We start from the raw sequence: 13,650 nt of genomic DNA on the forward strand, positions 1-13,650 counted from the left end.
AAAAAAAAAAAAAAAAAAAAAAAAAAAAAAATTTACATGTAGTAAAAATGGGGTGTGGTGGCTCACGCCTATCAGATCAGCACTGTGGGAGGACCACTTGAGGCCAGGAGCTCAGGACCAGCCTGGGCAACACAGTGAGACCTTGTCTCCACAAAAAATTAAAAAGAAAAAATTAGCTGGGCATAATGGATTCCCCTGTAGTCCTGGCTTTTCATGAGGCTGAGGTAGGAGGATTGCTTGAGCCCAGTAATTCGAAGGCACAGTGAGCTATGATTGTGTGACTGCACTCCAGCCTGGGTGACACAGCAAGACCCTGCCTCAAAAAAACTCAAAAAACAGAAAACAAACCAAAACAAAAAATTCCAAATGCCATTGTATGGGTGATTCAGAGAGGTTGCTTCTCTGACTTACCAATAGATATAGCTAATGGCACAGTGCAGGTAGTTAATGACCTCAAACTACTGCAATCTAAGGGTAAGATACTAGTAACATTACCACTGGGGCAGGAGAAGCTCAGAAAACCCCCCTTCCCTATACAGTCTTCATTCTTCTCAACCAGGGCAGGTTGACTCAGGTGGTTTTAGGGAACAAAGCAAAAAAGTAGAAGTCGGCTGGGTGTGGTAGCTCACGCCTGTAATCCCAGCACTTTGGGAGGCCAAGGCAGGTGAATCATAAGGTCAGGAGAGCGAGACCATCCTGGCTAACACAGTGAAACCCTGTCTTTCCTAAAAATACAAAAATTAGCTGGACGTGGTGGCACGTGCCTGTAATCCCAGCTACTCGGGAGGCTGAGGCTGGAGAATCACTTGAACCTGGGAGGTGGAGGTTGCAGCGAGTCAAGATTGCACCACTGCACTCCAGCATGGGTGATAGAGCAAGACTCTGTCTCAAAAAACAAAAGAGAAAAGAAAAGTAAAAAAGGCCGGGCAAGGTGGCTCATGCCTGTAATCCCAGCAGTTTGGGAGGCCGAGGCAAGTGGATCACCAGATCAAGAGATCGAGGTGCTACCCACTCAGAGCACACAAAGAACACCGTAGGCAGGGGATGCAGCTAATGCAGACGTTGCAGCAGGACAGACACAGGACTGGGACGGGATGACTGCACGGCAGGGCAGAGAGTGACGGGAAGAGCAGCCTGAGACATGGCTGGCCTGGCTGATGCGGCAGAGGCTGGGCAGGCGATGTTAAGACTTTCAGAATCCTGACCCACAGTCACCATGGGTTCCGCTGTGAATTCATACATAGACATACATGAATATGTATGTAACACAAGCCCGTGTTTCACAGAATACTTACCCTTACTATGTGTGAGGTACTCTGCTACTTTTTATTCTTTTGTGCTCAACTTTCATTTTAAAAAGTGCTGGCCAGGAGCAGTGGCTCATGCACATAATCCCAGCGCTTTGGGAGGCTGAGGTGGGCAGATCACCTGAGGTCAGGAGTTCCAGACCAGCCTGACCAACAAAGAGAAACCCCTATCTCTACTAAAAATACAAAAATTAGCCAGGTGGCTGGGTGTGGTGGCTCGTGCCTGTAATCCCAGCACTTTGGGAGACTGAGGTGGACGGATCACGAGGTCAGGAGTTCAAGACTAGCCTGGCCAACATAGTGAAACCCTGTCTCTACTAAAAACACAAAAATTAGCTGGGCGTGGCGGCATGTTCCTGTAGTCCCAGCTTCTCAGGAGGCTAAGTCAGGAGAATCACTTGGATCCGGGAGGTGGAGGTTGCAGTGAGCCAAGACCATGCCATTGTGCTCCAGCCTGGGTGACAGAGCAAGACTCTGTCTCAAAAATAAAAATAAAAAAATAAATAAATAAATTAGCCGGGTGTGTTGGTGTATGCCTGTAATCCCAGCTACTTGGGAGTCTGAGGCAGGAGAATCGCTTGAACCCGGGAGGGGGAGGTTGCAGTGAGCAGAGACCACACCATTGCACACCAGGCTGGGCAACAAGAGTGAGATTCCGTCTCAAAAAAAAAAAAAAGTGCTATTTGCAACTGACTAGATTGATTTCTCGAATGGGTCACAACCTGCAGTACAAAAACATGACCTCTGCGCCGTGGTATGGAGGGCTGATCTTGTTTTAGTGAATGAGTGAGTGAGAAGCCCCTAACAAGCTTTAAGAGGAGGCTGAGATGATCTGATGTCTGCTTTAAGATCACTTTATTGCTGGGTGAAGACTGTGGGGTGGGGAGGGGAAGCATGAAAGTGGGAGGTCTTTGCGGGGGTTGAGTATGAGGTGATGGCTGCCTGGACAGGGGTTTTGGCAGTGGGGGCAAGGAAGAGAAGATGGATTCGAGTTATGTTTTAAAGATAGAATCAACAGGATTTGGTGAGGACTGGGTGAAGGATCTGCACTCACGCAGGCAGGGCCTTGTATGAAGAAGAGGTGAAGAGGGTAGGCCTTGGAGTCAGGCAGAGAGACTCCAGCCTTGGTTCCACTGTGTCCTCACTATATCATCTTAGGGAAATTACCTGGAGCCTTGTTGCTCAGTGTCTGGTCACTGTGGCAGGTCGGGGCCGTTGGCCTATGCTTCCAAAGCTCTCAGGTGTGCCTGCTCACTATCCAGTTGCTGGAATTCTCATGGTGTCCTGGTCCTATGCAGGTCAGTTGTGGGAAGCAGGGGGCAGCATGGGTAATCACTAATTGTGCTACAGGAAATGGGGATGTCAATGTGAGCTTTAGGGACCAGGAACTGGAGATGGGAGGCAGGAACACTTTTTATTAAAGGCTGTGTCAATCCTAGAGTAGGTCTATGGCTGAGAAAATAAGACTGAAAAGGCGAAGGATCCCTCTGGAATCCAGAAGTGCCCCAGCATCCCGTGGGCTTCCCCCAGACTGGTGTTCAAATCATTGTTCTCATTCATCTCAGCTAACATTTACTGCACTCTACCCCACACCAAATGCTTAGTGCAGGGCTTTCCATGTATGATATCCAGGGTCTTTTCTAATTCCCCATATGGCACAACAATGGAAATCCAGCCCTTCATATGGATTTCTGGGGCTTAGGAGTCCCTAATCCTTTTCTCAAGAGACTCTGGGTGGGAGGGGGGCAGCACCCATGGTCAGAGACTAGGGCTTTCAGGTTTCAAGTAGAACTCTTAGGCTTGAAGTTGGAGAGACCTGCTTAAAAACCCCGGCTCTGCCACTCACTGTTGGGTGACTCTGAATGATCACCTCACTTTTTTTGAATTTCCATTTTCCTAATCTGTGAGATGCAGAGAATAACACTTATATCATAGTGTAACGATTACACTAAATGACAGTTGTACAGACTATCACAACGTCCTGTGCACAGTGGGTGTGTAACACACATCGTTATATCATAGTGTGAAGATTAAACTAAATGACATTTGTACAGAGACTATCACGACGTCCTGTGCACAGTGGGTAACACACATCATTATATCATAGTGTGAAGATTAAACTAAATGACATTTGTACAGACTATCATGATGTCCTGTGCACAGTGGGTGTGTAACACANCATTATATCATAGTGTGAAGATTAAACTAAATGACATTTGTACAGACTATCATGATGTCCTGTGCACAGTGGATGTGTAACACACATCGTTATATCATAAAGTGAAGATTAAACTAAATGACATTTGTACAGACTATCATGATGTCCTGTGCACGGTGGGTGTGTAACACACATCATTATATCATAGTGTGAAGATTAAACTAAATGACATTTGTACAGAGACTATCACGACGTCCTGTGCACGGTGGGTGTGTAACACACATCGTTATATCATAAAGTGAAGATTAAACTAAATGACATTTGTACAGACTATCACAACGTCCTGTGCACAGTGGGTGTGTAACACACATCGTTTTTCTTTAATGATACTAATTCCCAGACCTTAGCTCTGAGGATTCCCAAGTCCTCACTCACATGCAACTGACCCTTAACCATCTCCATTATCTAACTTGGGGGTCAGCAAACTATGGCCTGGGGGCCAAATCTGGCTCACCACTTGTTTTTGTAAATAGTGTTTTTCTGTTTTGAGACAAGAATCTTCCTCTGTTGCCCAGGTTGGAGTGTGGGTGCGCTGACTCCATCTCAGCTGACTGCAACCTCTGCTTCCTGGCCTCAAGCTATCCTTCCATGTCAACCTCTCCAGTGGCTGGGACTACAGGTGTGTGTCACCACGCCTAGATAATTTTTTGTAGAGATATACTTTCACCAAGCTGCCCAGGCTGTTCTTGAACTCTTGGACTCAAGCAATCTGCCTGCCTTGGCCTCCCATGCTGGGATTACAGGCATGAGCCATTGCACCCGGTCCTGTAATAAAGTTTTACTGCAACACAGCCGTGCTCCCTCACTTGTTCATATATTGTGTATGGTTGTTTACAATAGTAGAGTTGGGTAGCCACAAAGATGGTATAGCCTACAAAGCCTAAAATATTTACTATTTGGCCCTTTAAGTTAAAACTTTGCCAACTCCTGATCTAATGCATATAGAAATTTGGCATTTGCAAAGATCACTACATATATTCTCTCAGTTGAGTTGCATAAGAGTCTGTTGAGACACACTAGGCAGTGACTATTAGTCCCATTTTCGAGATGAAAAAACTGAGGCTCAAGGTAGCTGTGACTTACATCAGGCCATAGAGTGCTGGAAAGAGAACCTGCCCCTGATTCCAAAGCCAGTGCTCTTTCTACTGCTCTGTGCTTCCTTGGGAAGGTTTTGCATATTTCCCAAGGAGAAAGTCAGTTGGCAAAGATCGATCCACACCATCTGGTCTAGTCTCCCCTGGGATTGGCTGCACGTGGGAGAAGGCTGGCTGTGGGTTTAGCAACATCTGGGCAGCTCAGAACCATGAAAAATGACCAAGCTGTGGCCAGCTGAGAACTTCTGTGTTTAACAGTTGCCACTCTTACTAAATGGCAGTCATCACGAGAAGAAAGACCATGTTTGTTCACTGCTGCGTCTTCGAGTCCAGCATGCTGCAGGTGCTCACAAAATGTTTACTGAATACACTGAGTTAATTGCAGTCCTCACAATTATTAAATCCTCATCCTCTCTGGCTGGCACCTTGTTAAAAGACTCACCTTTTGGCTGGGTGTGGTGGCTCATGCCTGTAATCTCAGCACTTTGGAAGGCCAAGGTGAGCAGATCACCTGAGGTCAGAAGTATGAGACCAGCCTAGCCAACATGATGAAACCCCATCTCTACTAAAAACACAAAAATTACTGGGTGTGGTGGTGGCTGCCTGTAATCCCAGCTACTCAGGCGGGTAAGGCAGGAGAACTGCTTGAACCTGGGAGGCAGAGGTTGCAGTGAGCCAAGATTGCGCCAACCTGGGCAACAGAGCAAGACTCTGTCTCAAAAGAAAAAAAAAAAAGAATCACCTTTTCTCCAGGGAGGGGTCCCTGTTCTGGGCACCCACCCCCCTGCCACATGTATAATTACCCGTACACCAGCACACCTATAATTACCCACATACCTGGCAGATGCCGTTTATTTTTCTCTGCTCCAAACTGTAAGTATTGCCAAGTCCTGTTACATTAGCTTGACTCCACGCTCTCTTCTCCAGCCCTATGGCACTGTCTTGTTCAGATCCTTCATTATCTGAAGCCTGAGTTGTTTGCCCACCTCCTCACTGGCTTTCTGCCTCCACCCTCCGCCTTTCCAGACCAATGGTTTCCAGACCATTCTCTGTATTGTGCAAATCCTGGCAAATCATTCCTCTTAACTCTCCGTTGGTACCCCTTGCACAGTGGATGCAGGCCCACCGTGACCCAGCCCAGCCTACCTTTCCAGCTCCATCTCCCTTCTCTCCCACTCCCACCCAGGAGCCAGCCACCCTGAGCTACCTGTAGTTCTCTACCAGTGCTGTGCCTTCTCTCATCACTTCCATTCACACATGCTCTGCTCCCTGCCTGGGAAGCCCCACTGGCTGCACTCCAGCAGGTCTTCCAGACTGAGTTCGAGCATCACTTCTCTGGGTAGCTTTTCTTAAGGCTTTCCAAGATAGAGGACTCTTGTCTTTGTGTCAATCCTGTGATTATAGCACTTGTACTACTGTATTGTATTAAGTGTTGTTTTTCCATTCCTGGGCCTCCCACTGCCAGCCAAGAGCACTCTGAGGGCAGGAGCTATCTGGCCATCCTGACAGGACCTTCACTCAGCACAGGGGCTACCCCAAAGCACTGGCATCAGGATCCAGTGAATCCTTGCAGCTCTCCATTTCCTCGAACCGCTGAGCTCTTTCACCACTAGGTGGGTGCAGGGGATGGTGGAGCCATTCTCGGCAGCCTCCCGGAGCTCAGAAAGCAAAGAGCTTGTAGTGACTCCTGTTACTGTTTTTCCCTGCCTGGTATCTTTTTCTTTCTACAAGTGCACCTTCCTAATCTCTGGGGCTCACAACCACAAGGCCCCACCCCACCCCAGGGGACTGAGATGGGCAAGGCCCATTCAGGGCCCTTCGGGGGGACAGATATGGCTGTGGGGGAAATGACTGTGGAGGATGTGCTCATTTGCTTGTTTTTAGGGTGATATGAACCTCGGGCTGCTGGTGGCCATCTATGAGAGTGGATCTGAATTCCAACTCCATCATTTTTGGCTGGGTGACCTTGGACAAATTGCTTGACAGTTTACAGTTTTCCTTTGCATTTCCTGTTGTATAACCTGCAAAATGGGAATGACGGAGTATCCACCTCACGTTGTGGGAACAATTGAGTTAACATACATGAAGTGCTTAGAGCAGTGCCTGGCACAAAGAGAGTGGCCAGTAAGTACTTGTTGCTTTGATTATATCAATATGTGGGGAGATCTCATCTAAGGACAAGGTGAGAGACACTTTTTGGATCAACTGAACCCGAGGCTTTCAATCTGTTACACTTAACAGTTCCACAAATCAATTAACTTCATCTCTTTTTTTTTTGAGATGGAGTCTCACTCTGTTGCCCAGGTTGGAGTACATGATCACTGCAACATCCTCCTGCGTTCAAGTGATACTCCTGCCTCAGCCTCCCGAGTAGCAGGGACTACAGGTGTGTGCCACCATGCCTGGCGAATTTTTGTATTTTTAGCACAGACAGGGTTTCACTATGTCGGCCAGCCTGGTCTTAAAGTGCTGGGATTACAGGCATGAGCCACTGTGCCCAACCTTAACATCATCTTCTTCTTCTTTTTTTTTTTTTTTTTGAGATGGAGTCTTGCTCTGTTGGCCAGGCTGGAGGGCAGTGGCATGATCTCGGCTCACTGCAACTTCCGCCTCCTAACTTCAAGCAATTCTTCTGCCTCAGCCTCCCGAGTAGCTGGGACTACAGGCGCATGCCACCACACCTGGCTAATTTTTGTATTTTTAGTAGAGACGGTTTCACCATGTTGGCCAGGCTGGTCTCAAACTCCTGACCTCAGATGATCCACCCGCCTTGACCTCTCAAAGTGCTGGGATTATAGGCATGGGACACCATGCCTAGCCAACTTCTTTTTTTAAAGCAAGTTTGAACTGGGACTATGTAAGTTACAACCCAGAAGATCCTAACACTGGTATGTGTAGTGGGAACCCAGGAGAAAGAATCTAGTGGGCACTCTCATCTTGCTGTTTGAGTTTGGCCAGGGCTTTACTTCTCAAGCTTCAGTTTATGTCTGATGGGTGGATAATACCTGCCCTGCTTCCCTCTTGTAGCTGCTGTGAGGATCTATGTGTATAACAGATGTGCCTCAAAAACTGTTAAATGCTAAAAACCAAAACTCACCTATGACTCCTTACGATATATCAAAGAAAATCCTACTCATTAGCTTGGCTTGGGCAGAGCCTTAGCCCATGTGGACCCAAGCTACCTTTTAAAAAAAAAAATAGAGACAGGGTCTCACTCTGTTACCCGGGCTGGAGTGTAATGGTGTGATCATAGCTCGGTGTAACCTGGAACTCCTGGGCTCAAGTGATGGAACCTACCTTTCTGGCTTTCTTTCTGACTTACGCAATCCTCTCCCATATGCAAACCCTCTGCTGAGGCTTCAATGGATTTTCCACCACTTCCCAATCTCACTTTTGTGTGTTTGCTCATTTTACATCCTCCACATGAAATGACTTTTGGCTCATCTCTATGTATAAACAAAATTCAGGCTGGGCAGTGGCTCACGCCTGTAATCCTAGCACTTTGGGAGGCTAAGGTGGGTGGGTCACCTGAGGTCAGGAGTTCGAGACCAGCCTGGCCAACAAGATGAAACCCCTTCTCTACTAAAAATACAAAAATTAGTCAGGTGTGGTGGTGTGAGCCTGTAATCCCAGCTACTTGGGAGGCTGAGGCAGGAGAATTGCTTGAACCCAAGAAGCAGAGGTTGCACTGAGCTGAGATCTTGCCACTGTGCTCCAGCCCGGGCGACAGAGTGAGACTTTGTCTGGAAAAAAACAAAACAAGGCTGGGTGAGGTGGCTCACGCCTATAATCCCAGCACTTTGGGAAGCTGAAGTGGGCGGATCAGCTGAGGTCAGGAGTTCGAGATCAGCCTGGCCAACATGGTAAAACTCTGTCTCTATTAAATATATAAAAATTAGCTGGGCGTGGTAGCTCATGTCTGTAATCCCAGCTACTCAGGAGGCTGAGGCATGAGAATTGCTGGAACGCAGGAGGTGGAGGAGTGAGCTGAGATCATACCACTGCACTCCAGTCTGGGCGACAGTGAGACTCAGTCTCAAACAAAACAAAACAAAACAACAAAAAAACCCCACAAAACAAAACAAAATTCATCCTTCAAAGGTCCAGTCCAATGAAGCCCTCTCCATGAGGAATTTTCTGATCCTTCCCCAAGACTGCTTCCCTCACACACATACACATGCACACAGAGAGAAGCCAGATGTGCCTTCTGTTTCCTGTGAACTTCAGCACTCCTTTTATTATTGGGTCCAGGTTTAAATATTTCTTTGGTTAGGTATGAGTCTCCTGGAGGGCAGGGACCAGATATCTAACTGTATTCTCTGTTGCACCACGCAGCAGGGATTTAGGGATTCTGAGAATTAGCTATAATCAACGTGGGCCAGAGGAGATAAGAACACATGTGCATCACCTCCAGAGCAAACAGAATTTTTTTCTCCTTTAGCTTCCACCCCTGCTGGAGGCAGGTATATGGACATAATAATAAAACCTGCATTACTCAGATACGCTAAGCCAAGTGGATGTCTACAGTTGGTGAAATAGCATTTGGAGGAGCAAAAAGACGGCTGACACCTGGAAAAACTCACCCAAACCAGCATTTGCAGGAATCACCCAGTCTCCTGGCTTCAGCCCGGTCACACTGCTGCCCACCGCTACCACCTGGGCAACACCTTCGTTCCCTCCAACAGCAGGCAGTTCAGGAAGGAGGCCGTAGTTTCCTGAGGGAGAAGAGCATGAAAAGGTCAACCAGTGATGTCTGGGCAGTGAAAGAACATGGACTTGAGTCCAGGCCATCCTATGCCTGATCTGGGATCTGCTTTGGACTGTCGGCATAACCAACCTCTGAGCCTTAGCTTGCTTGTCTGTATAGGGGGGCAATATTCTTTGGTGTTCATGGTTATTATGAAGATCAGGTAACACACAAAATGAGATCAGCATGTCGCCGGCACTTCACAATGCTTGCTTTACTCCCCACTGCCATCGTCTCAAAAAAGCCTCACATTCCAGAAAAGGGAGGCCAGACAGGGCTGACACAGCCTGCAGACGGCTCATCTGGAGAACAGCTGCGGCTAATCACAGGCATTTCACACCCACACCTGAGGAGGAATGAAAACGAGGTGGCAGCTGAGCAAAAAAGCCAATTAACATAAGCCACAGAAACCAAGGTTACCTTGGATCATATTTATGTCAGATGGATTGATAGGGGCCGCCAGCATCTTCACGAGGACGTCTGATCCTCCCACAGCAGCTAGCTCCAGGTTCTTCAGTCTAAGCACAAAGCCAAAGGGAGATGTTCATGTCACCCAGGCTAGATTGGGCGTTTCGCTCCAATCATCTCCCCAAAGTAGGTCAGGCAAGATTTCTGAGCTGCCACGTGTGCCCAGGAATAACGGTTCTGTTATAAAAGAGAGGTGCCATAAGAAATCAACACAGGAGGCCGGGTATGGTGGCTCATGCCTGTAATCCCAGCACTTTGAGAGGCCGAGACAGGTGGATCTGAGGTCAGGTGTTCGAGACCAGCCTGGCCAACATGGCGAAACCCCATCTCTACTAAAATACAAAAATTAGCCAGGAATGGTGGTGGGCACCAGTAATCCCAGCTACTTGGGAGGCTGAGGCAGGAGAATCACTTGAACGTGGGAGGCAGAGGTTGTAGTGAGCTGAGTTTGCATCACTGCACTCCAGTGTGGGGGACAAAACAAGACTTCATCTCAAAAAAAAAAAAAAAAAATCAACACAGGATACAGGTTGACTCTCATTAATTGAAAGTGGAAATTCACAGTGGTCTTTCAACCCCATGGCCCATTCTGGGACAGGAAACTTCTGCTGGCCTACACACGCCGTGTTTCCCCAAACTTGCTTGGTTATAAGAATTACCTGGTGTTTTTATGAATATAAATTATCAGGTCCATCTCTGATCTACTGAGCCAGAATCTCCAGATGAGGACACCCCCAAGTAGTTCTTACCAACGGAGTATCTGGGAAATCCCAGGCTAGCTGACGTGTCCTCCACCTGTTTGATTTTATTCTTGGTCCTAACATATATAGGGGAGAGGAGATATTTCTGTTAGTTGCAGAGTGTGGGGGTAATGGAGAGATGGCCTACATAGTTCACAAAGAACTCCCTGGGTGGCTGTGATTCACTCTGAGTGATGCCCCTTCTGGAGGAGGATTCTTGTCTTGCAGAAACAACGCTGGGTGGAGGGGTGAGGGTCCAGGGTGTAAAGCTCCACCGTGAGATGCCTGGGTCACCATGGGTAAGTTTCTTTTCTGCTCTAGACCTCTGGTTCTCCATTTGTAAAACAAGTTGGGGTGGTGTTTTGGACTTGATCCCCTCTGGGAGCCTCTTTTATGTTAAGTGTGTGGTAAGCCCCTCTGCTCATGGTGGGCCTTGGACACCAACCATATTTATCCCACCGAAACTTTGCTTAATGAGTAAAACCTGCAAGAAGGCTTTTGTGGGAGGCCAAGTGACAATGCCCTTCTGTTACTTTTGTTATTTCCAAAAAACTTTTAAAAAAAGGAGATCTGCCAACCAGATAGGGCTGGTCAGTGTACTAGACCCATGGGGCCTGTGACTTTTTATCACCAGAGACTGCTTTCTTTCTTTCTCCACACCCCTAAGATTTCATGACCCTCTGCCCAAATGCATTTATTAATAATTCATTTTTATGGCCGGGCACGGTGGCTCAAGCCTGTAATCCCAGCACTTTGGGAGGCCGAGGCGGGTGGATCACGAGGTCAAGAGATCGAGACCATCCTGGTCAACATGGTGAAACCCCGTCTCTACTAAAAATACAAAAAATTAGCTGGGCATGGTGGCGCGTGCCTGTAATCCCAGCTACTCAGGAGGCTGAGGCAGGAGAACTGCCTGAACCCAGGAGACGGAGGTTGCGATGAGCCGAGATCGCGCCATTGCACTCCAGCCTGGGTAATAAGAGCGAAACTCCGTCTCAAAAAAAAAAAATAAATAATAATAATAATTCATTTTTACTTACCCAAGACACATGTAACTGCCAACAAGAGGTTCTTAGCATTAGGCAACACTATCATCAAACTAAGCTGATGTAATTCCACCTACTTCCTGCAGAAATCCAATCTTTTAATTATACCGGACGCTTTATCTTGCAGTAAAAGTGTGATTTTCAATAAATGTTTTGTAATAGCCAGGCGTGGTGGCTCATGCCTGTAATCTCAGCATTTTGGGAGGCTGACGCAGGTGGATCATGAGGTTAGGAGGTCGAGACTAGCCTGGCCAACATAGTGAAACCCCATCTTTACTGAAAATACAAAACTTAGCTAGGTGTGGTGGCATGTGCCTGTAGTCCCAGCTACTCAGGAGGCTGAGGCAGAAGAATCACTTGAACTTGGGAGGTGGAGGTGGCAGTGAGCTGAGATTGTGCCACTGCACTCTAGCCTGGGTGACAGAGTAAGAGTCCATTAAAAAAAAAAAGGAAATGTTTGGTACTAAGTAATAATGGAGACAGGTATTTATTATACACCAGGTCCTGTGCTAAGACCTTTAAATACACGATCTAAGATGCAACACTTCTATGAGGAAAATATTAATATACCCACACGATCAAGTAGGAAACAGAGGCTCCTAGGGATTATGAAATTTACACTGGGTAAGATAACTGCTAAGTGGCAGGGCTTATAATTTCAAAATTGGTGCACGCATTAACTTTGCTCTACATTGGCATCCTAAAATTAGTTTGGAAATTCCCTCAACCACCTACAAGAACCCCTGAGGATCTGGGGACCCAAACTGGGAATCCCCATACTGGATCATGACCAAAATAAAGGAGGACACGTCTTACCATGACTGAGAAACAGCTGCAAAAAACCAATACATAAACTCTACAGAAAATGGTTAACTAGGAAGGAGTTGATGACCAGGGGCAGAAAGAATACAGAAACGGCTTTTAAAAATAAGTATTAAAGAATATATGTATTTACACATAGCTGGGGGAGGGAAAGTCCTTGTAATAGTAATAACTACTGTTTATTTAGTGCTTACTGGTCAGCCACATTGCCAGCTTTCCTATTACAATAGCTCCCATACTATTGTTCTGCTTTTACAGCTGATGAACAAAAGCTGTAAGAGGTAAATAACTTGCTCACAACCACTAAAAGTAGCAAGCCCTTGGTAAGGGCAGTGAAATGAACACAGGCTGGGACCGGTTGCAGTTGCCCTATGGGGAAATGGAGGGACTGTTAACAGGTGGGCACCATGGCCTTCCTACCAGACTAAGCAAGGAGGCATCAGCCCAGATAGTAATGTCTCACTCTCGACCTGTGTATTAAGTCTGCATTCCAAAGAAAAATCCTGCGGATCACGAGGTCAAGAGTTTGAGACCAGCCTGGCCAACATGGAGAAACCTCACGTCTACCAGAAATACAAAAACTAGCTGGGTGTGCACCTGTAATCGCAGCTACTTGGGAGGCTGAGGCAGGAGAATCTGGAAGGCAGAGGTTGCAGTGAACCGAGATTGTGCCATTGCACTCCAGCCTGGGCGACAAGAGCAAGACTCCGTCTAAAAAAAAAAGAAAAAAAAAAAGAAAAATCCTGCCCAGAGCAAGTGAATTTTTGACTAGCTGTCCTTTATATTATCCACAGTGCTTCTCTCCTGCATTTTCACAGATAATCAGAGTTTTTCTGTAAGCCGACAAAGTTCATGTGCTCAAGCTGTTTAAAGACATTTTTTTCTGCACATTTTCCATACAGTTTTCCTACAGCCCAGAATGTCTTTTCCACAGCTTCTCTATGAAGTGAGGAATTCAACTCATCCTTCAAGGCCCAGTTCAAAGTTTACTTCCATTATGATATCTTTCAACCCTCATGCAGCCCAGAAAAAAAAAAAAAAAATCACTTGCTCGGTGCTCCCATTGTACAGAATTATATAACATGTTATTTAAGACTATCTCACGGTTTACTAATTTTTAGTTTGTGAAGCCTTTTCATTTTTGTCAATTGATCAGGACAAGAGAGAGATTCAAAATCCCTTTTCTTTCTTTCTTTTTTTTTTTTTTT

The 13,650-nt window shown here is 46.6% G+C and overlaps 1 protein-coding gene across 5 annotated transcripts in view; it reads right to left on the minus strand.

Annotated features, from left to right (window-relative positions):
* The window catches only part of MECR (mitochondrial trans-2-enoyl-CoA reductase), a 66,240-nt gene that overhangs the window by 40,785 nt on the left and 11,805 nt on the right, over positions 1-13,650 (minus strand). For 3 of the 5 annotated variants that reach the window (XR_001827053.2, XM_017534795.2, XM_017534794.2), the window contains exons 2-3: positions 9,787-9,884; positions 9,203-9,334 (exon numbers count right to left, since the gene is read on the minus strand). Coding sequence is in view for 4 of the 5 variants with exons in the window: in XM_017534795.2 (XP_017390284.1) it covers positions 9,203-9,334; positions 9,787-9,884 (230 nt within the window). In the remaining variant the exon portion in view is untranslated. Of the gene's footprint in view, positions 1-9,202; positions 9,335-9,456; positions 9,659-9,786; positions 10,012-13,650 lie in introns of those variants that run through there. The other 2 variants (XM_017534796.2, XM_037740734.1) reach the window with 2 other exon arrangements.

Source organism: Cebus imitator, unplaced genomic scaffold (assembly GCF_001604975.1).
Source record: "Cebus imitator isolate Cc_AM_T3 unplaced genomic scaffold, Cebus_imitator-1.0 Scaffold87, whole genome shotgun sequence".
NCBI lineage: Eukaryota > Metazoa > Chordata > Mammalia > Primates > Cebidae > Cebus > Cebus imitator.